Raw genomic sequence first — 24389 nt, 5'->3', positions numbered from 1 at the left:
GGTTCTGTTATGCCAGCTGGGCAATCACTAGGCAAAAGTGGGTGCGCAAGGATCCTTGGCTTCTTGGGAAAAGGGATAATGGTGGAAACTTTAAAACAGGCTAAAAGTTGTTCAAATGTCTGTGACTACAGAGGAGAGATGGTCAGCATAGTGCTTCGGGGTGAAGGGAGAGATGGAGTCTGGTCCAGCTGCTTTGCAAGGATTTTGTTTAATGAACAATCAGTTACATTTTTCTACTAAATAGTAAGTGTTGATATGTGTTGGTCTCTGAGATGAGCAGCTGAGAACTGAATAGGTTTCCAGCTATGGCAGTTGTTTTTTTTCCCCCAGCAATGTGATTTTTCACAACGAGAAAGTTTTTTGCACAATAAGCACCTGTTGGATAGAAACACAATTTACTGTACAGAAAACAATTTAACATTCTTTTGAGGCAAGAAAAACTGGAAAAACTAGAGATTTAAGTCTGGTTGACCTCCAGTTACCCCCTCGAGCAAATATCAAAAAGGGCAAATTGGTAGTTGAGGTGATTCTTGGGAACTTACTGTAATGGTAATCTGAAAAACTGGACACAATTTCTTTCCCATGAGGAGAACACTTAAATCTTACTCTGGCACTCAGCAAACCACTCAGCAACTCTCTCACGTTCCGTGTTTTCCGTTGCTATTGGTTAGCTATTGGTTAGACTCACCTGCTATTGACAGCTGGTTCCTGAGCGAACATACCTAAAAGCAAGCACATAACTTTAGAAACCGGTTAGTAAAAAGTTTGCTGACCATCATCAGCTTACAAGCTATAAACAGAGCAATGACTTATGGCCTTCGACCAGAGGTCTGCACTTGACAGAAGGTTGCAGAAAATGAGTACAATGCTACAGTGTCTTCTTCACAATTCTTTAATGTATACCCATGCCACATCTGCCTAGTTCCTTCATTTTATGTTTCCTTCCTTAACCCAGTTAAGCCACATCCTCTAGCAGAATCTGCCACCTCCCTTCACTTCCTTGAAACCCCTGGCCATCTAACATCAACTTAGCTACTGTATGCTGTAAAAGACATTCTAGACGAGGGGCAAGTTCAATTACCCTATGGACTGGGGTGGTGTGGTGTGGGGCAACAGACCACAAGCAAAGTACCTAGGTCCAGCCCACAAGCCTGCTTGATCCTCTACTATGCCAAGAGTTACTTGCTTGCCAGAAGAGGAAGTGCTTCACAGAAGATTTAGTGCCCCAGGAAGCGGCGGAGTGGGGATGGTGGTCATTTTTATACCAGATTGAGCATCCAACTACAATTCTCAGAATACAGCACAGCATAAAAACATGGCCACCAATGACTTCTCTTCACCGTTACAGACTTTTACCCATTAACATCCACCGGATTACTGACTGTTCACACCTACTACCATGGGTAAAAGTAGGCCTGTATATGGTCCGGTACTGCGTACCACCAAAAGATTCAGTGGCGGTACATATTACTGGTACGAGACGTCTCATATTATAAGCTTAAGGCTTTTTTAAAGTGCAAAAAGTGAAGATATAAAGAGAGATGAGCTTTATAGGACAGTCCACCACGTATATGGTTATTTACTGTATTCTCATCACCTTTTAGCTACAGAGGCAAGAATTTAAACCTACTTTCACCCCTCCCTGTTACCCATTTCCACACAGTTCCACAGCCCCCGCATGTAAGAGGATTCTCACGACTCAGTTATGTAGACAAGTATATGCACTGTATCTTTATTGCAAGCTGTTACCCAGCCTTATTATACTGAATTAAGATCACATTTTTTTTCATCTTGTTCCTGGTTTCTCATTTTATTTTTGCCCTGCCCTGGTTATGTTGTTTGCTGGTCCCCTGTATGACCATTGTCTATTCCCAATTTTACAAGTCTGTTTCATGTGGTTAAATAGTTTGCTGAGTTTAATGATGTTCTGTCAACATCAACTTGTCCCCACCCTTTTATCTGAGCTTTTTGATTTAAAGTGCATATAAATGATCTTACTATAATTTACACTACATGACTCAGTCTCTGAATTGCATATAAATGACGTGACAATATTTTCTGTATAAGTATTTCATTTCACATACAGTACACATACCAAGTGCTCATCAAAAACATAGATAGACCTGTCAGGCTGAAAAGAATGATATGGAAAGCACAGTTGTAAGCCGTCATACTGTTGAGGCCTGCGTGCTACTGTAGTAGTATTCAGGCTGGATATTAGCTATTAGCTATATATATATTTGTTCCCATTTCTTTAATGCTCTAGACTTCTGTACTGCAGATAATCATTATTTAAGTTTCCTGTCTCTCTTAGGACCTATGATGTTCATTACTTAACAGTGCATCCTGCACAAGCGTGGTATTTGTAACATGTCTCTCATTTTCTGCAGTTCCTCTAAGCACCACACTGTGATCATCGACCCAAGCTCTGTGACATTTCACCCCAGCACGTTGACCCCATCCAGTCCGACAGGAAACATGACGGGAAACGAGAGCACAAAATACGAGAGGATTCCTGCAGACGAGGCAGAGACGCGCACACTCGGCTCAGCCAATTTGGATGACATTAAGAGTAAGTTTATATAACTCGTTACATCAAGCCGCACTTTTTTCAGGCTGTCACATGACTGTCTTGCTTTTCTCATAGAGGTTTTTTGTTTTTCCAACCATTTTTATTTAAAGTATCTATTCATATATAATGATTTTTTTTTTTTTATTCGAATAACAATTCTGTGCTTTCTTTCTCTTAACATTTCCCTTAATTTGTTAACTGACCTTTAAATTTTACTGTTCTTCTACTTGTGTGTGTTCTCCTTGGCAGCTTTCTCTTCTTGCACGTTCCCTGCCGGGATTTAAAATTAAGACCTTTAAACTTTCTGTGATCCTCACAATATTCAAAGGATATGTGTGTGTGTGTATGTGAATGTGCATAAGGGTGTGCGTGCACACGTCTGTTTGTTGGCATTTCATTCTTTCAACTTTTCAATATTTTTTTCTTTTAAGTTCTAGAAGGCATTTGTACATCTTAATCAGTTTTCTTAGTGTTATATTGAGGTAATGTGGTTTCAAGCAAAGCCGCTGATGTGAATATTTGTATGCTACTTGAGTTCAAAAGTGTGTCACTTAGCAGATGAAGATGTGTCAGCAGGATGTGAAACAGATATAACAAATGCTCCTGAAAATCACATTCACCACATTAAGCCAACAATGGACCTTGGGTGTTTGAAGTTGTTTCATGCATCATTCCATGATATTGCAAATTCTCCTTTCTCCTGGTCGTCACGGTAGGCCTTTGAAAAAAAAGATAGTAATAAAAACTAATAATTGTCTGCTACCAAAACAATATGATACATGACTTTCCTATAAAGAAATAAAGGCAGCTCAATAAGAGACAAACAATGCATAAATCATAAAACAAACAGATACAAACATTAATATTTTAAACATGGTCAGGCAAGACAAGAGTTGTCTGATTAGACATAATTGCAATATATGATGTACTGTAAAATATGATCCAGTCTCCCATTCAACCTAATGTACAATTCTGTGCACAAGTCGTGAGCCTCCCTCTTATTTCATAAATTTTTTGTTACAGAGGAATGCTTTTTGATTGTTAAGCCACTCAGTGACTAAACAGGTGTAGATAATGCCAGATAATTAGGGTGGTGATTATGCAGAACCTAATCATGGTGATGCTGAATGCTAAGTGGTTGGAACAGATGAAAGGGAAAATGAGGTTGCTGCTGAGGTTGTTATATAAACATCTAGTTTTTATATGGTATATCTTTAGACATTTTGCAGCCTGTCAAAATAAAATATTTGTTCCCATTTCTTCAATTTAAGAAATTAAATTTAATATGAATAAATGGCCTGACGACACAGTGGTGTGGTGGTTAGCACTGTCACCATGCACCTCCATGGTCAGGGTTCGCTTCCCTGCCAGGTCGATTCCCTTCTCTTTGTGCATGGAGTTTGCATGTTGGTGGGTTTCCCCTGGGCACTCCAGTTTCTGCAAATTAGGCTAATTGGCGTTCCCAAATTGCCCATAGTGTGTTAATGAGCGTGTAAGTGGGTGTGATAGGTTGGCACTCTGTCCTGGGTGTATCTGTCCAGTACTGTAAGTGCGTCCTTATTAACATATCCCTATTTTTCGATTTATAAAAAAAAGGGCCATTCCAGGATCATTGATGTTACTCACATGTGCACTCATTAGGTTTTAAAAAGTCTCACTACAGAGACAAGATTAGGTTCTGTAGGGCAATTCGTATATTTTGGTAACATTTGGAGGACAAATCTGAAACAAGAGACTAATGCATTAATATACATTTTGAAATACATAGCAATTTTCCCACCTTTGGGTCTGTGTGTGTGACCTTTGCATGAACCCCCCCCCCCCCATTGTTTACCAATATGTGTTTGTAATATGTAAGATGTAAGTGAGAAGTTAAATACAGTGGAATATAAAAATAAAAAGACAAATCCAAAGTAGTTTTGTTTCTGTGCTCACATCTTTGTTTTTTTCCATGGTACAGTAAGTGCGATGAGTATTATAGTGTTAATGTGTGGAACTGAATTTCCCAGCTCACCGTTTTGAGGATGTTCCTGGAGTGAGGAGACACCTGGTCAGGAAAAGCACCAAAACTTCCGTAGTGCATATCAACAAGGATCATGCTGAGCCAAGCACGCGTAGGCCCAAAGTTGACCGCACACCACATGAGGTAAGTCTATGAATATTTCCATACACACAATAGAAAGCCGGTTAAAGTTTTGAGACAGTGACAGTGTGGTGCTTAGTTATTTCTCATCACTAAACTGGCCAAGAGGTACACTTTCCAGTGATGGATAAAGATATTAAGATCCAGTAGGATTGTTGTTAGTATTTCAGGATGGGTAGAGGAAGAGCATGTGGGTGATATTTCAGTCTGTAGCCTAATGCAGCAAAATCACAACTTTGAAGCTCCTGAATGGTGTCATCTGTGTTACAATGCACTGTAATGCAGCATGAGCAGCAAAAACAACAACAACAATAAAAGTAAACAAAAAAAATGCTGAAACCGAATTGGGGAATAATAGAAGAGGAAACAATTTGTGATTGTTTTTGTTTGCAATTACTGTTTAGATATGACAAGACCTGATATCTAGCTAGCTGTGTTACAAAATCGTTACCAAGCATTAATGTGCGGAGTTTTTCTGTAAAGAAGAGTGGGCCAAAATGACATTAGGGTAGGTAGGTTTGAACAGATTTTTTTCCCCTTAATAATTGAAATCATCATTTGAAACCTGCATTTTGTATTTTCTTGGGGTGTCTATGTTTAATAGTAAAATTTGATTGATGATCTGGATGCTTTGAGTGCAACGACTAAGCCAAAAAAAAAAATTAGGAAGGGGGCAATTACTTTTTCACGGCACTGTACTTGTTTAGTGGAAACATTGATAACTTTTTTTTTTTTTGTTACATCATCTGGCCCAACAGAGAACTATTGAACACACACACACACACACCCACGTGCGCGCACACACACACACGCGCGTGCGCACACACACACACACACACACACTACCTACGAGTTTAATCCTCAACTGCCAGTCTCAGTAAAGTTTCTATGTTGTATCACTTGCCCTGTCAAGGCCGAGTGAATAGGACCTAATTAAACATACATGAATCTTGCAGACCTGAGAGAGAGCGATCCGGTCTCTCTCTCTCTCTCACACACACACACACACACACACATACACACACACACACACACACACACACACACACACACACACACACACACACACACACACACACACACACACACATATGCATATTTAATCAATGCACTCACACATATATCACCTGAGTGTGTGCATGTGTGTGTGTTTTCACTCTTCTCACTAAGTGTTGTTTTTTTATGTGTTCTACATTTCTCTCTCACACACATGCACACATACATACACACACCATGGTGCTGTTAGATTTCTCTCAACGACAGCAGGTTAGATTTGTTTCCGTACTGTGTGTTTGTGTGAGTATGTGTGTGTGACTGAGTGTGTGTGTGCATATTAGAGTGCATTTGCTGTTAATATAACTTTTATATCAAAGCTCGTCATCATGGTGTGAAACGCTTAAAATTGCATTCGTAGAATAACTTTCTGTAAATTTGCAACGACATAAACAACATGGTGACTGTGGTGGAAAAGATGCAACCGTGTGCTTTGTGAGTCCGTCATTATTTATTTATTTATTTATTTATTTATTTTCTAAAGTAGATTAAAATACATATTGCACCATATTAAAAGTCTAAGAGGTATTTGAAGTTTTTATGTGCTGAATTCAGTATCTGTTTTCAGAATCAGGTTACACAGCCGCCTTTCTGGAAAGACACACTGACATCTAGTGGATTTTTTTTAGCATAATATATCTCAGCTTAGTGATTGAGTCGTAAGTTCTGACTTTTTTTTAAACATAATCTCCTTGCATTCTTTAAAATATATTTTGTACGTCGGTCAACAAGCTTTCTAATTTCCCCGTTACGAATGTTTTAGGCTGTGAGCCACGAATGCACCGCTTCTTCACTTCTTCATCAGAAGTGAATATTCGTCCTCGTAGGTGGTGAAAGTCCGATGGAGAAGGATCAGAACTATAGGGAGGATACTTAAAGTGTCGACAGTGTGGGCAAACGTGTGCAGATGTGCATCGTCATGTGAGATTCTTGGAAGGCAGTCTTTAGTGTTTAACCTAAGTTTAGACTTTAGCTTCTATTTTCAATAAGCATTTCATTGTAACGAGAACTGTTGATTTTTTAACCTTTGTCCCGGTAATGCTCCAATTCTGGCCCGATTATTGACTTTTGATTGCTTTTCTCAGTTGGTGATTTAGGATGTTTCTGTTCCATATTCTGTCATTTACTCTCAGGCTCATCCATGTCTCGTCACCATTAATGATTCTCTTTTACTTTCATCTTAGTTAGAGTATGGGTCCAAGTTTGTTTGCACATATCCAAACGCTTTTGTTTATGCTCTTCTGTGAGTTGTTTTAGCACAAGTACACCTTTTAGACCACAAACAGAAGCCTTGAACATAAAAGCACGGATAAGACCAACAGAAATTATATTATATTATATTATATTATATTATATTATATTATATTATATTATATTATATTATATTATATTATATTATATTATATTATATTATGTAAGTGCAGATAATTTTTGACCCACAATCATATGATATAGTGATTTAAAATGTGCCCTACCAAAAAGTTGAGAAAACCATTAAAGGGTTAACTTGTCTTATGTTTTTTAAACCCTTGATATGCATCTTACTGAGTTTGTCTGTCTGCTACAGGTGTTTGTCGAGCTGAACGAGCTGATCGTAGATAAGAACCAGGAGCCGCAGTGGCGGGAAACAGCGCGCTGGATTAAGTTTGAGGAAGACGTAGAGGAGGAAACGCACCGCTGGGGGAAACCACACATTGCCTCGCTCTCGTTCCGCAGTTTACTGGAGCTCCGTAAAACCATTGCACATGGTAATGATGAGGACGATGATGGTTATAATGATGATGATGATGATGATGATGATGATGATAATTATTGTCTTGTTCTTTAGGCACAGTGCTGCTGGATCTAGAGCAGAAAACCTTAGCTGGAATTTCCCACCAAGTAGTTGAGCAGATGATCATCAGTGACCAGATCAGAGCGGAAGACAGAGCGAATGTACTAAGAGCACTGCTATTGAAACACAGGTATACACACTCACAAGGACACACACACACATCCATTTACCACCAAAATTTCGCTCATATCTCAATTAACAGAAATTTGAATAAAAGTAGTGTTACACAATGTGATTTGTTATATGCTGTGTGTTTAAAAAATGTATAATGCATTATATCTGTGAACCCCATCTCCTGTTTCAAGTGTGTGTATGCATGTGTGTGTTTTCTCTGTATGTTTTAGTCACCCGTGTGATGAGAAAGATCACAGCTCATTCCCCAGAAACCTCTCAACAGCCAGTCTGGGTTCATTAATCTCTCATCACCATCACCATCACTATCACCATCACCATCACCATCATCATCAGACAGAGCCGTCCGTCACCGAGCCGCTGATGGGGAACACAAACACAAAACACGACAACACACAGCACACACACCCCGACACATTTGAGGTGAGAGTCATGGAATTCAGGGAACTTTCCTTAAAGGCGACTAGGGACCAGGAGTACAAAACATGAGAGCTTGAAGTAAAGAACTACTTGGGAAGTATAAATAAAATTGCAGAGGAACTAAAAGACACCAGAAAAACATAAATGAGTAGTAACAAGGGTAATGAAATCAGAGGCACTTAAACTACAGGAAATGGAATGGAATGAACAAGACAACTAGAGGCTTCAGTGATAATGAGCTTGGAACTAGAAAGATGAAAGGAGTTGAACATTTGCGATGGAAATAGAAAGATGTTTAAGACTGAAATTACAGAACTGGAGTTAGGGAAGTTGAAACTATAATTAATCAGTAAGGTACTGTGGATGAGAATTTGAATGGCTAGATTTGAGGAGAAACAAATGACTAGACACTACAAACTGGAATAAGGGGACTGGAGACATTAATGACTAGGACCCAGGAAGTTTGGACTAAAGATCTAAACACATTCCTCCAAGGCGGTTCTGGCGCTAGTTTGGAGCTGTTTTCATAGTACTGGCCCTCAAACAGAAGAACAACACTTCTCCAGGCTTGAACAAAAAACTGCTTACGTCACTGGAAGGGAGACGGGATTATCACGACTAACTCAAAGTGTGTGAAGGCTATGTTTAAAAATAATGGACTCAATATGCAATGGGCAGCTTAAATGCTTTCTAGTAATGATAAAGCCAGGAGAAAGTATTTTTTCACTGCTAACAGTGGAGTAAAATTTGAGACATATAAAAACAGATACAATAACGTAATGACATGACTGTCTAGCCTATGGAAAAGCAAAGCCAGTTTCTTGGAGAAACTACTGAACCAGCACTAACAAGAAACATGAACCAGCACCTGGTGCACTTTGGTGGAAAAGGGGCTTAAAGGGGCCACTTGAAGTAGGAAATTTAAACATTTATTAATAAAATACTGGAACTAAAGGATTGGAAATATGCATGGCTATGCATGACCTAAAAAAAGTGCAGCTACATCACTGGAAAGTGGGACCAGGGAGTAGGGAAGTAGATGCATGAAAATCCAGTTGTTAAAACAGCACATGTAAAAAGAATGTATTCTCCCCCTGCTGGAACTGACTCTATAGAGACATCTCTGAATGAATGAAGGTCTCTGATCTCTACTATAAATTATTTACAACCACCTTATTATACGTGTGTGTGGTGTGTGCGTGTGCATGTTTGTGTATTCATTAGACACCATCAGTAAACAGTTTATATTATGTCTATATTATATAGTCACACACTCTTTATGGTTATTTATGCATGTGTAATTTGTGCGCAGTGTAATGTGTGTGTGTATTGTGTGTATAATGTGTTTGCAGAAAGAACCAACTGCAGCAAGTGGCATGCACAAATCTAAATCTAAACACGAGCTCAAACTGCTGGAGAAAATTCCAGACAATGCAGAAGCCACCGTGGTACTTGTGGGTAAGAACACAGTATTTCTTATTTAAGCACATGCTATTAGAGCATACTACACAAATATCTTTACTTGTTGTTGAACTATATATCTAGTGTGTGGTGCATAAGCTGAATAAACAGTATGGAGGTGTTATTTAATATTTATTTATATCTATTATATAAAAATTAAATTATATTTATTGAAAGTATTATTTACTATTTTAATATTTGTCCTGGTTACGTTGTAATTCTACTGTTTTAAGGTGCACATTAACAATAAACCAGGCCAATTTGTTTATTTGATTTTTTTTTGTTAATTAGGAAGATACAACTAGGAACTAGGACACCAAAATTAAGGAATCAGGGGAAAAAACTAAACCTTAAATGTAGTATAAAAGACTGAAGAAACAGTATATTATAGACCTGGACTAATACTGTTATTAGGACTTTAAAAATGACATTTTAGTAACTATCAACTTTGGATCTGTAATCAGGCGACGGGGATTTGGGAATTAAACCTAAGACACTTGGACAAATTAAATAAAACCCTAAGTTGGGCAATGACTAGGGGAGTGTAACTAGACAACAAGAACAATGCAAATAGAAAATTTGGTAACTAGCAACTGAGGTCCTGGAGTCGGGATCCTAGTGGACTTAAAGTAAGGAAGTAGAACTAATAATGAACTTGAATTGTGAATGATTGTGAAGAGAGCTCTTACTATAGAAAGATAAATATAGGGAAGTAGAAACTTTACTAACTGGTACTTAGAGAATTGAAACAATAGATCTATGATTTTCAAAGTGAACTAAAAAGTGAACACAACTAGACAGCTAGGGTACTAGAACTATAGAAAACTAGAAATAATGCATAGAAACATAATATCTATTAATTAGAGAAGTGGAATCATGACTGGGTCTAGTGAACACGAACTGTGGAAGTCAGAGAACGAAATACATAATTTGTAAAATAAGGCACTAATAACATAATAAGAACAGTACCAGGGAAATAAAAGAACTTCAGTATATATCAACTTGAAAAGTGGAATCAGTTAAACTAATAAACTAGAAAAATAGAAAAGGTCTAGAGAATTAAAAAAAAATGTATGGCTGAAGCAATCGACCAGACTAGATAGGGGACTGGATCTACTGTAGGAAAGGAGAACATGAATCAAAATAGTGAATGTGGAACCATATATATAGAGCTCTGGTTAGATATTAAAATCTTCTGCACATACTGTAGATACTTCAAAAACATGATGTTTCAATGATATATTCACTTGTATTTCATCAGGCAGTGTTGATTTCCTGGACCAGCCCACGATGGCGTTTGTGCGCTTGGAGGAAGCTGTGTTATTGGACTCCGTTCTGGAGGTTCCGGTTCCTGTGAGGTTCCTCTTCATCTTACTTGGACCGAACAACTCCAGCATGGACTATCACCAGATTGGACGTTCAATTTCTACATTGATGTCTGATAAGGTATAGATGATTCAATAATGCTGTAAAAAAACATTTTTACAAGGAGCTCAAGTTCAAGTCAAACCAGGACTTGTTATGCAATCTCTTATGAATAAATGTGTAAAAATGATTAACTTTTACAAAAGCATTCAAGCACAGTACAGTGATGAGCCTATAAGCCATATCCAAACAATTAAATGGTGCAAACATTTTAAAGAAGGCCATATGTTTTCGTTAAATAAGATATGGACCAAGGTGACGCATAGTGCACTCCAGTCATTCTAGTAAACATTCAATGAGTGGAGCCCCTGATCCTTAAACAGCAATGTGTGGAAGAGATGCGCCTGTCTGTGAGAACTGAACACACAATCATTCATGAACACCCCTTGCACATTATAGGAACACAGCTGGGAGATATTGCCACATCCCACATGTAGTTCTGATCTAAAGGAGTCCCTGGGAGGCTAGTGTTTCAAATGTGAACTCTGATCATGGCTCCTGTGCACTGAGTAAACTTTCTACCTTGATGGTATCCAAGCACTAGTGAAACACTGGGATATGTTGTTTGTGTAGCCACAGACTATTCATAGAAACAAAGGTAGTTTTTACTCTCATCACTATGTTCTGTTATTTTGCTTAATCAAAACTCCAGGTTTGACTTGATGCCCTTCCGTATGTTCCATTGACATCTCCATTCTTCATCATGTGGTTGAAAAGTTACGTTTTACCTATCTTAGTTAATATTTGCTGCAACTAGTGTTCCATAGTTTTTTGTGTGTATGTATTTATAGCCAAACCTATACATTTCAGAATGACATTATGGTTATACTCAGTTATTGATGAACGCGTTTATTAAACAATTCTTGTCTCCAGTCGTTCCATGAAGCTGCATATCTGGCTGATGATCGTCAAGACCTTCTCAATGCCATCAATGGTTTCCTGGACTGCAGCATTGTTCTCCCTCCATCTGATTTTGAGCGCGAAGACCTGCTGCGCTCCATCACGCACTTTCAGAGAGATATGATCAGAAAGAGAGATGAACAGGAAATCAGCCTGATGAACAATGAGCAGAAATCCCTAGAGGAGAAAGGTTAGAAAATACATCTTATTATTTGATCAACGGTGCAGTTCTACTTTATCCCAGGGAAGATGCTTCTGACGACGTGTCTGCTTCCGGAATTGCATTAGACTAGGAATGCAACAATTACTGTATACAGCCCATTTCCTAAAGATGGCCTAAAAAGCGTGATGCACTGACTTAATGCACTGACAGTCCCACACCACTCCTTGTGGAGCTTTCCCAAGTTCTTGAACTGGCTTTGCTCTGCTTATTTGAACAGTTTGACAGCAAAACATAATAAACTCCATTTTATGACTTTTACTAGGTTTGGCAAAAAACTTTTCTCTGGCATAAAAGAGGAGAAGTGTTCAACTTGAAAACTGCTACATTTCCTTCATTTAGAAACTTTGAACTTTCAGGTTTGAGTCAAACCATGACACTGAGGCAGATGCATTTTAGAGCAAAAGTTAACGTGCTGTGAAAAGCCAGTTGCATTCTTTTGTCTCATGTCCAGTGAATTCAAACTACCTGTTGTGAGTGAGTTAAATGCATTCAATAAATTTCTGGAGAATGTTGAAAAAAGGGTGTTTACACACTGCCATTGCAGTTACCACAGCAGTAATGACTTAATGACATAAGTCGCTTCATTCGCTTAATCTTAGTTCTGTAAAATAGGATACCATTATGTGATTTGGATGTCATGCAACTGCAATATTTTATACTATAATAAGTGATGTGACAGTTTAAACTTTTTTAGATTAGCATAAAAGTGGTTTCTTTCACACACTATTGCACCATACTAAAACTGATATCTCAGGGTGCTTTCTAAATATTATATTTTAGTTTGTAATAGTATGTAAGTACTGCTTTGCATCATTTCATGTCAGTGATACAACAACACATAATAAGAAGTTGGTGCCATTTTATTTTGGGCTAAAGAAATATTTAAAGGTTTCAACCTCTAGAGTTTTTTTTTAACAATTAAATAACAGTTGAAAAATAACATGAATTTGTGTCTCCCATGCAGAGTCTCTTTTGGCGCGCCAAGATCGTGGTGATGATGATGACCCGCTAAAGAGGACGGGTAGACCATTTGGAGGCTTAGTCCGAGACGCACGACGCAGATACCCAAAATACATCAGTGATTTCACAGATTGTCTGAATCCACAGTGCATGGCAGCCATCATATTTATTTATTTCGCCGCCCTTTCTCCTGCTATCACATTTGGCGGGCTGCTGGGTAACAAAGAACATACACATACAAAAATCTGAATGGTTTCATATATACTGTACAGTTCCTGTTGTGCTGTGAATGCCCTATGAAAACGCAGTGCCTTAATAATTTGCCTAATCTAGCAATAGAGACAGTATACTCATAAGATGACTCTTATAATTTGTTATAGATGTTTGGTTTATAATGGGGGTTTGTGTATTTGTGTATGTTCAGGTGAGAAGACAGAGGGACTGATTGGTGTGTCAGAGCTCATCATTGCTACATGTATTCAGGGAGTGTTATTTTGCCTGCTGGGAGCACAACCACTGCTGGTGGTCGGATTCTCTGGGCCGATATTAGTGTTTGAGGAAGCTTTCTTCACAGTGAGTGTAAAATTATGTATTTAACACTAGTAAACGTGCTGTTGTGCTGGATATTAGCATGGCTGTAACTGCGCGTGTAGGCATGAGGGCGTGCTGAAGACATCGCAGACATGATGATATTCAGCACAACAGCACTCTCTTTTGTCCAATCAAATAACTTGGTTGAAGCTAACTGTTGTATAATAAAACAACATTTCAGACTCATTATCTGACGAGTTAGAGTGTGTGGCCTTAAAGCACAGAAATGTTGAATACTTAACTCTGATTAATCAGGTGTTGATGATTATTTATTTATGTATTTATTTATTTATTATTTATTTATTATAATAGCAGCACGGTTTACACTGCTGTTCTGATTGCAAGGCAAATCACAGATTTATGTTATTGCACTCATTCTAATATGGTGTTGCTCTAGTCCAAAGGTTTTTTTTTTATGTTTAATCTCTTTAAATTGAACAATAAACAAAACAGTAAAAAGGTTTATGCAATGATTAAGTGGATAAATAAATTAGATGTCAACTTGCTGTGATAACTGCTGTAAGAACAACACAAGACTTTGTGACATGATTTTACAGGAAAATAATATAAGGGGCAATTAAGTAAAACTGAGACTTGTGATAAAATTTGTCATGGCTCTTATTTTTATAATAAGAAAATTGTATACCTTGATAGTATATAAGCACTAGTGAAATGCTGGGAAAAGTGCATAAGTGTAGCAGGGGTTTTTTTATAGAGAAAATGGGTAGTTTTTACTCTCAATAAGTTCTGTTATTCTGCGCCAACCGGTTTGACTTGAACACCCGTCATATATTTTAGGGTGTAAATGTCTCCATTGAAATGAAATGTCTCCATTTTTTTGTACACTCTTTCCCCCCATAGTTCTGCAAAAGTAACACATTGGAGTACCTGGTGGGTCGGGTGTGGATTGGGTTCTGGCTCATCATTATCGTGGTGATTATGGTAGCATTTGAGGGAAGCTTCCTGGTTCGATTCGTCTCTCGTTTCACTCAGGAGATTTTCTCTATCCTGATCTCACTCATCTTCATCTATGAGACCTTCTCCAAACTTATCAAGGTCAGTATTCCATGACACAGACTGCACCTTTTAGATACTACTGTTCCAACTTGCTTTATAGTAATGAATAAATCCTTATAGTAATGCTGACGTGTTTATGTAAATGTATAAATTTAAAGAGCTCATTTTGGCTTTCTAATTTGATGCCTATGTGGTTGTGTGGTAATTAAAATAGAGTGCATGGTAACTACATTGTTTGCTAACTAACTAGCATGCTAGTTTACAGATTTGCTATACATGTATAGCATGATCATATGTAGTTTAATATATAATGTAGTATATGTATATGGAAAGGCATTACAGGTGTTTTCTCAGACTATTCAGGTAGGGCCCAACTTCGAACATTCAATTTATGAATATCGGCAGTGGACCGTGGCTTTATGAACATTTGTAGATGCGAACAAATTGGGAAAGTAGCTCACGTGTATTGTACAAAAAAATAGACACTGTAGTGCACCAGATATCAATATTTACAATTATATACAATATTTTTAGTGTGTAATTGAATGTATAAAATGTCCAAAGTCCAGTACATTGTACAGTCTTCGTGTGGGGAGGGGGGTGGGAAGAAATGACTTAGCCTTACCAATTTCACCGAATCACTTGGAAACACGATGATAGAAAATGTCTGTCCTGTAAAGCTGTCTTGATGGTAAATAATCCTAATTCCGGAAAATTAAAGTTTACAGTCCAATACAGTGGAAAACAGAGACAAAAAGTCTTCCGGGATTCCCCTTCCCCTTACATTTGTCATGTGTGAGATTCATGTCTTTAAGTGCGATTACAGTTTTTGGCCACAAAATGCAGTGTGGGGAATTTAGTCAAGTGTATTGGTATGCTATACATTGTATATTTGTGTCAACGGCGTATAAGTCTCACTTTGTCGGATTTAAAAACAAATCCGACTGACGAATGTGCTCTCAGAACAGAACTCGTTCGTAAGTATTTACAATGACAAGGCTGAATGCTTTCACAAACGTGTAAGATTTCTCAAGTCACTCACTTAGTCACTCATCGTCTATACTGCTTTATTCTATATACAGGGTCACGGGGGGCCTGGGGTCTACCCCAGGAGACTTAGGGCACTAACATATACACGCACATGCTGTGGGCAATTTGAAATGACAATTAGCTTAATCTGCAAATCTTTGGACTATGGGAGGAAAACCGAAGTACCCTGAGGTAACCCACCAGGCAGGGGGAGAACATTGCAAACTCCATGCACAGTAATCAAACCCAGACCCTGGAGGTGCAAGGCGACTATGCCACTGTGCCACCAAGCTGACTTGTAAGAAGAAAAATTGGAAGCAAACTATGAAATCTTGATTTCACCATAAAATAAAACAGGGCAAGCTTTTATAGATTAAAACAGAACCAGTTTTAAATGTTGTAAATGAATAAAACAAGCTCATTGAACAAGCAGAAGATTCACAGGCATACTTGAGGAAAATCATTTAGGTAAAAGGAGTTGAGCTGACTAAACAGGAACCTCTGAAGTATAGTAATGAAACCTTAAAAGCTTGAACCTACTCATGGAACCATGTCAGACTAAATCTGTATCCCTGTGATGGTTATGGCTGTTCAAGTCTTCAAAATACTGTTAATTAGTTTTTCATGATTTTTTTCCCACAGATATTTAAGGAAAACCCACTAAAGCGTTGCTCGTTCCTCAACGACTCCATGTTTAACACCTCTGAAAGTTTACTGCAAGAGAACTTCACATTAAACTCATCATCATCATCATCATCATCATCAAACAGCAGTTCGAGGGGAGAAAAGCAGACTGTCGGAGAGCCGAACACAGCACTGCTTTCTCTGGTTCTTATGGCAGGAACCTTTTTAATTGCATTTTACCTGCGCAAATTCAAGAACAGCGCCTTTTTTCCAGGCAGGGTAAGACAATAATATTTTTACAAAGTCTTCCCCAATACCAAGCGAGAGCAATGCCCAAGACTGAAACTGTTACGGTGTGAGTAGTGAGTGGTGTAGCAGCACCAGGGCAATGTGTACGTGTGTGCAAGCTTAATGCAGGTTTGCAGGTCAATCTATGGTCTACATGCAGGATGCACCATCTAGTAGGCTTATGTAGAGGTCTGTCCTGGTGTTGCGCATTTTCCCCATTCGCTTCTACAACAGCATCACCTAGTGACCGAAGGTGTGGTTATCGCCTGCTGATCTGTCTGTCCTGATATATGCAGCTTGGCTTCCTGTGGATATTCCTGCCATAGAAATCAGAACACAATACAGTATCCCCCATATCCCACCACTCCCCCCGACAGGTTCTGACGTTGCCATAGTTCTGGGCCCAGTCCGGGCTGAAACCCACAAGTGCTCCTTTGCTCGGTACCCCTTCCAGTTTTCTAGGTACTGAGTAGTTCCCCAGGGGAGCCTTGTCGGGAATCTGCCTCATCCTGAAGGCTGGGGCTCTGTCTGTAAATGGATGGGGGTTCTTTGGGGCGGGGTACTTGTCAGAGTACTGCATTGAAATGAAGCCAATAATTTCATTATAAGGTTTCAATATTGGCAATTACATCACATTATTTGTTAACATGTTCAATTATTACCACATTTCTGAAACCAAACACAAAACCACTCCTAGTGGTTATAAAAAAGGTTTTTATCACCACTCCTAGTGGTTATAAAAAAGGTTTTTATCCGTACCACATTAGCAGAAGTGATCCATTGTATGGATTTTATATTTTGACTCATGTCTTTCCTATCATGCCATTGTTAAGGCACATAATATAATTCATTTCATTGTTCTTTATAGAAAATATGCTATAAAATGTATATCACTGTGTTAGAGTAATAGAAAATAAATTTGCTAAATGTTTTAATTTAAATCTCTCCTGTTTGATGTTTTGATCCCAGCTGAGGAGGGTGATTGGAGATTTCGGCGTTCCCATCGCCATCGTTATCATGGTGCTGGTGGATTACAGTGTTCAGGATACATACACACAAGTAACACAATCTGCTTCTAATTATCTGTTTTGTTAATATTTTGGTATGTTGTACTGTAAATTGGTAATTTTATATGTAAATAGTAGCATAATAGTCACACTGTATAATATGATATTTAATAGTCAAGTTGAAATTATGATAAATTATGATATACATTGTGTGTAACAATCTACTTCTTGCTAGTGGTGTGTTTTGTGCATGTAGAAACTGAGCGTTCCTCATGGTTTCTCTGTGACGAGTCCTGATAAAAGGTCCTGGGTAGTGAACCCTCTCGGCTCGAGTAATCCATTTCCTGTGTGGATGATGGCAGCCAGCGTACTTCCTGCTCTCCTAGTGTTTATTCTTATTTTTATGGAGACACAAATCACCACGTGAGTTACTAGAACTTATGATAAAAAGTACATTAAAAAATGCAATTTCCTGGTTGGAAGTTGGAAATTTCGCTCGAGATCAGTAAAGTACCCATCTATCTTTCTATCTAGTTATTTTAATTATGTAAAATGTTATTATTAAAATTTTGTATTATTGGTTTCCAAAATGTTGCATACATTAAGAGTCTTTGTAAAAATGCTATCACTAATTATATTTCTCAACCTCATATCGTGCCCTGTGTGTATCTGTACCTCTGTGCAGGCTGATCGTGAGTAAAAAGGAGAGAATGCTGGTTAAAGGGTCGGGTTTTCATCTGGACCTTTTGCTGATAGTGTGTGTTGGTGGGACCTGTGCGTTGTTTGGCTTACCGTGGATGGCAGCTGCAACTGTAAGGTCCGTCACACACGTTAATGCACTAACTGTGATGAGTAATGCCGTCGCTCCTGGTGATAAACCCAGGATTCAAGAGGTCAAAGAGCAAAGAGTCACTGGACTGTTGGTGGCCGTGTTAGTGGGTGAGTTATTTACATTTACATCATAACTTTTTTAACATCTGCACAACAGACCTGGCCATTAAGAATGCGCGTTTTCCCGCGAGATGCCACAATTTGGCGTGTTGCGTGCCGCGACTTGCCACAAGCAACATTCAGGAATTTAAATAAATGTTTTGTGCTTCACTGAATACCCACCAGATGGCGCATGGAAGGACTTTATCTAAAAGCCGGACCGCACTGCATGAGGCAAATGGTGGTGCTCTTTATTGAGTCCCCAGACCCCCAATAAAGCAAAAAACTGCACATTCCAGAGTGGCCTTTTAGTGTGGGCAGTATAAGGTACACCTGTGCACTACTCATGATGTCAGCAACTTGACGTGGCACACCTGTGAGGTGGGGTGGATTATCTCAGCAAAGCAAAAGTGCTCACTATCACACATTTAGACTGATTTGTGAACAATGTTTGAGAGAAATGGTAATCTTGTGTATCTGGAATGAATTTTAGATCTTTAAGTCCATCTCATGAAAAATCGGAGCAGAAACAAAGGTGTTGCGTTTATATTTTTGTTGAGTGCATATATATATATATATATATATATATATATATATATATATAATTTTATCATATTAAGTAAATATTCTTTTATGTACACGAACTGCTTTGGGCTTTTAAAATTAATAATAATCATGTTTTTAGCTGTTTGTATCCAACATTAAATAATAATTTTGTCCATTATTTGACCACGGCTGGAAATAATAGCTGGAATGTGATTGTGAATTTATGACTGAAATAAAGCTGTTCATCGCCGTGCGGAAACCCGCGGCTCGTACTTTTACTTTACAAAAGGCAGTGTTTTTATCAAAGACTTTGTGGTGTATTCCACCACAAAGTGATCGCCCCTTGCAATAATACTGATCAAACGTAATACACCTGCCCATAAATAAAAAGGAATTTTTAAGCATATACACAAAATGTATTCCACTTAAACATTACAGATTAAAACAAGGAGAGTACAGTAGACGTGCTGAGCTTCAGTTCAGTTCTTGATGCTAACAAAAGGTCTATGAAGGAAACAGGTTTTGTTATTTTACAAAATCTGAATAAATTTTAAAAATTTATGAATTACACTAGAAGTATCAAATCCAACTATGAAGTCTGGTTTAATTGGTACCATTAAACATTGTATTTCTATTTATGTTTATTTTTTGCTGGTGAAACACATTTTAGGCAGAGACGTCTGCTCGGTCTTGTTAAATCGTTTTTTGAGTTTCTCAATTCTGTGAATTCCCCTATCAGTGCAGATTTGATTGCACTGTCAAAGTGATGGCCAAAATGTTCCCTTATACTCTCTTACACAATTTAAGTCTTGGAAAATACCTGTGCCATTATGGAACAACAACTCCAGAGATGTGATAATCTGGTCATTCAGTACATTCAGGTAGTCAGCTGATTTTATTTTATTGCCACATAACGTTGCTGAGCCTTGACCAACTGAAGCAACCAAAGATCATAACACTGCCACCAGGCTTGTACAATAGGCTGGTGGCTAGGAGCACTAGACAAAATATAAAAGGTACAGAAACAAAATTGCTAAAATTATGGAAAACTAGAAATAGTAGGAAAATATGGAAAAATATAGAAAAAATGCAGACAATATAAGAAGATCATCTGGAAAAACTTGAATAAATAGGATGATTAGGAGACCTAGGTTAACCATGAGAACTACGGAAACCAGATTTATAGGAGAAAATAAATAAATAAATAAATCATGAAACCTACAGCAGGTGTCAGGTTAAACAAATGTGTATCATTTGTTCTTGTGTCTAGGTCTCTCTATCGTGATTGGAAAAGTGTTAAGTCTGATACCTCTCGCTGTGCTGTTTGGGATTTTCCTGTACATGGGTGTGATGTCCCTCAATGGAATTCAACTTAGTGAAAGAATTAAACTGCTGCTAATGCCACCTAAATACCACCCGGAGGAGATGTATGTCAGGAAGGTACACTATATTATCAGCACTTTAGTGTCAGAATTATAATCAACCTGTACAAGAAGTTTCATATTTGTCTATTAATCTGTCACTGAGCATCTAATTATGCCCATTTTCATAGTGTTCATGATACCGTTAATGATATAAAACTGACTGACCTGTGACCCAAGGAGATGTGTTTAAGGCATTTAGTTGTGTTTCAGGTGCGGACACTGCGCATGCATCTCTTTACTGGGGTACAGCTGGTCTGTCTGGCTGTTTTGTGGGTAGTCATGTCGACAGCTGCGTCACTCGCTTTTCCTTTTGTTCTCATTCTGACTGTCCCGCTAAGGATGTTTGTCTTACCTCGGATATTCAACACACGTGAGATGCAGTGTGTAAGTACACACACACACACACACACACACACACACACACACACACACACACACACACACACACACAAACACACACACACTTTAACAGAAACACTGCTCTGTCGAGGTTCTTTTGGTAGGTAAAGTGCAAGTTATTTTTTTTTTTTTACTTTACACCAGTAATTCTGCTGTGTGTGTGTCTGTGTGTGTCATAAATAACTTTTGTACAGTACTGTATTTACTAGGGTTGGACAATGAAACTGAAACGCCTGGTTTTAGACCACAATAATTCATTAGTATGGTTTAGGGCTTCCTTTCGCAGCCAATACAGCATCAATTCATCTTGGGAATACATGGGTTAGGGTTAGGGTTAGGGTCTTGCTCAGTGGCCAGAGGGATTTTGAGCCATTCTTTTTGCAGAATAGTGGCCAGGTCATTGTTGGGAAACACGGTGAAGGTAGACTAATTAGAGAACAATACATGTTCCCTTCCAAAGGCTACACTCGATGCTGTGTGAAAACGCTATGGGAATATCTTTTTGTGTTGCCGGTTGTGAAGCATGTGTGTACCAAACACGCCAAATTTTTGCTTATATAACCTCGGTCAGGTGACGTCATCTGATTAGATGCACCTGCAGGTTATAAATAGGAGTGAGCCGGCAACATTCCTCAGATCTTTTTCTTCACCGCATTGTGCGCGTGTGTATGTCAGCAAGCATAACAAAAATACAAAATAAGCAGAAATTAAATCTCATAAAACTCACCAGATAGTATGGCGGAGTTTAGAACTAGATGTCCCCCTCCTTGTGAAAATATCCTTTCGGAGGGCGATATGCACACATTCTGCTTCGAATGTTTGGGTGAGAAGCACGCTCTCGAAGGGCTTAATGGAGAGTGTGAGCACTGTGATCTTCTCCCCATGAAGCTGCTTCGCGCGCGTCTCACGTTCTTTAGGGAACCACGAGCCGCGCTGCACTCATGGGGATCACAAGCAGATTTGGCCGAGGAGCGAGAGACGGAGTCCCTCCTTTCTCTCGCCCTCTCCCCCGATCCCAATGTCTCTCCTTCCACTTCACGAGCGCACTCCGGTGCTTCTCGCGGGTGTGTTGAAGAGACTCGTTCTCCTGCTTCTGTGGAAATGGAAGTTGCTTCCTCAGAACGCTCCTCAAAAGATGAGAGAGAATATGAGGAATTGCTTGAAGTTATAACGCGTGCAGTCGAACGACTGCATATTGACTGGCCACAGGAGCAGGCTCACCCAAAACAATCTAAATTAGATGACAGATTTCTGTCGGGTGGCCAGGAGATGGAGCCAAAACACCGCTCTCTTCCATTTTTTGATGACCTCCACAACGAGTTATCTCGTTCTTGGAGAAATCCTTTTTCTTCCCGTATTTTTGTACCATCGACTTCGTTTTATTCGAACATCGTTGATGCAAAAGCACGAGGTTATGTGGTGATGCCCCAGATAGAAGAGACGCTTGCGGGCTATCTCTCTCCTGGAACATCATCCTCATTAAAGAAACCAACACTTCCCTCCAAGCCGTGTAGAACTTCTTCTACCCTGGTAGGGAAAGCGTTCCAAGCAGCAGGTCAGGCCGGCGCTTCCTTGCACACCATGGCGGTTTTGCAGGCGTATCAGGCTGATCTGCTAAAAGATTTGAGCACGAGCGGCACACTGAATCATGACGCATTCAATGAATTACGCCGGGCTACTGATTTATCCCTGCGTGCGACTAAACAAACAGCCCATGCAATCGGCCGTTCCATGGCCTCCTTGGTGACCGCTGAAAGGCACCTGTGGTTAAACCTGACAGGCATCAAGGACAAGGATAGAAGATTCCTTCTTGATGCCCCTGTCTCACCTTCCGGCCTATTTAGCGACGCTGTGAATTCCGTCGCCACTAGGTTCCGAGAAGCTAAATTGTATGAACAGGCTTTTGGGAAATTTCTCCCACGCCGTGCTCAAGAGTCGAGGCCCTCGGCCACCCAGCCTCGGCCAGATCTGAATCTCACCAGGCGAGAGGCACAGAAAGAGAGCGTCAGCAGCCGGGCGCCCCCCCGTAAGGACTGGGGTACGGCTCGTCGCCCCCAACAGGCTGCCTCCAAAAGATCAGATCGCCGCACTGTCTTGTTTTCAAAGACTAAGTCCTGAAGCCTACGTGCCCAGGACTGTGGGGGTGATCCCCCCCGGGGAACGGCACTCAACGCTCTTTCCTATAAGAGCATGCCCCCCGGACACTCCCAGGGGGTCGGTGTTCAGTTTCCGCCGCCTCTGGTGTTTAGGACCTCACCGACCTCCAGAGATATGTTAGTGCCTCGGTTTTATCCTATATTCCAGGATGCCGAACCACTAACACCCCCCCCCGCGCACTAAAACTTGTACCCCTTTCGGAGAAACTGGCAGCGTGGAAGCTACTGCCAGGCATATCTCCCTGGGTGCTAAAGACTGTAGAGAAAGGCTACAGGATTCAGTTTGCTCATCGCCCTCCGCGTTTCAACGGAGTGGTCTACACTTCCGTGATACCGGAGAGAGCGCATCTGCTAAACTCCGAACTCCAGGCGTTGCTGGAGAAGGGAGCCATAGAACAGGTTCCTCCTCCAGACAGGAAGTCAGGCTACTACAGTCGCTACTTTCTGGTTCTCAAAAAAGGCGGGGGGGGCTGCGTCCGATTTTGGATCTTCGCGGGTTGAACCGCTATCTCAAAAAGTACAGATTCAAGATGTTAACCATCAATATGATTGTCTCACAAATCCAACCAGAAGATTGGTTCGTGACGATAGATTTAAAGGACGCATACTTCCACATAAAAGTTTTGCCACAACACAGGAAGTTCCTGAGGTTCGCTTTCGGGGGAGAAGCTTACCAGTATCAGGTCCTTCCATTCGGTCTAGCTCTGTCACCCCGCACATATACAAAATGTATGGATGCTGTCCTGGCTCCCTTGCGACTCCAGGGCATCCGTATTCTCAATTACATAGACGACTGGCTAATCCTGGCCCAGTCTCAGCAGCTAGCGCTCCGACATCGCGATGTCGTCCTAGCTCATCTCCATTCGCTGGGATTGAGACTCAACGCTACCAAAAGCGTTCTCGTTCCGGCTCAGAGGACAACATACTTGGGCGTCAGATGGGATTCGATCACTATGCGGGCACAATTGTCTCCCGCTCGTGTCGAATCCATCCTCAGCGCCCTCGAGGAAATCAGACTAGACCAGGAAGTGACTATTTATCACTTTCAAAAATGTTTAGGCCTCATGGCAGCTGCATCCACGGTGATACCTTTGGGCCTTCTGCACATGAGAGCTTTTCAGTTGTGGCTAAGAGCCAGGGGATTTCATACAAGGGCCAATCCCCGAAGGCGAATAAGGGTTACGCTCGAAGGACGTCGTACCTTTTCTATGTGGTTCAGACCCCAGTTTCTCACTTTGGGTCCCACTCTAGGTCC

The 24389-nt window shown here is 39.9% G+C and overlaps 1 protein-coding gene across 3 annotated transcripts in view; it reads left to right on the top strand.

The window, feature by feature from the left end:
• Positions 1-24389, top strand: part of LOC128513976 (anion exchange protein 2-like) — a 51497-nt gene that overhangs the window by 20605 nt on the left and 6503 nt on the right. For all 3 annotated transcript variants that reach the window (XM_053487568.1, XM_053487569.1, XM_053487570.1), the window contains 17 exons: positions 2391-2572; positions 4582-4718; positions 7336-7516; positions 7597-7732; positions 7947-8157; positions 9507-9612; positions 10877-11061; positions 11914-12130; positions 13128-13340; positions 13548-13696; positions 14576-14770; positions 16403-16663; positions 17642-17731; positions 17936-18102; positions 18365-18618; positions 20426-20595; positions 20790-20963. In XM_053487568.1, the coding sequence (XP_053343543.1) occupies positions 2391-2572; positions 4582-4718; positions 7336-7516; positions 7597-7732; positions 7947-8157; positions 9507-9612; positions 10877-11061; positions 11914-12130; positions 13128-13340; positions 13548-13696; positions 14576-14770; positions 16403-16663; positions 17642-17731; positions 17936-18102; positions 18365-18618; positions 20426-20595; positions 20790-20963 (3028 nt within the window). The remainder of the gene's footprint in view (positions 1-2390; positions 2573-4581; positions 4719-7335; positions 7517-7596; positions 7733-7946; positions 8158-9506; positions 9613-10876; positions 11062-11913; positions 12131-13127; positions 13341-13547; positions 13697-14575; positions 14771-16402; positions 16664-17641; positions 17732-17935; positions 18103-18364; positions 18619-20425; positions 20596-20789; positions 20964-24389) is intronic.

The sequence above is a fragment of the Clarias gariepinus genome, chromosome 26 (genome assembly GCF_024256425.1).
Source record: "Clarias gariepinus isolate MV-2021 ecotype Netherlands chromosome 26, CGAR_prim_01v2, whole genome shotgun sequence".
Lineage (NCBI taxonomy): Eukaryota > Metazoa > Chordata > Actinopteri > Siluriformes > Clariidae > Clarias > Clarias gariepinus.
Note: the sequence above shows the minus strand (reverse complement) of the source record. Positions and strands in the feature narration are given on the sequence as shown.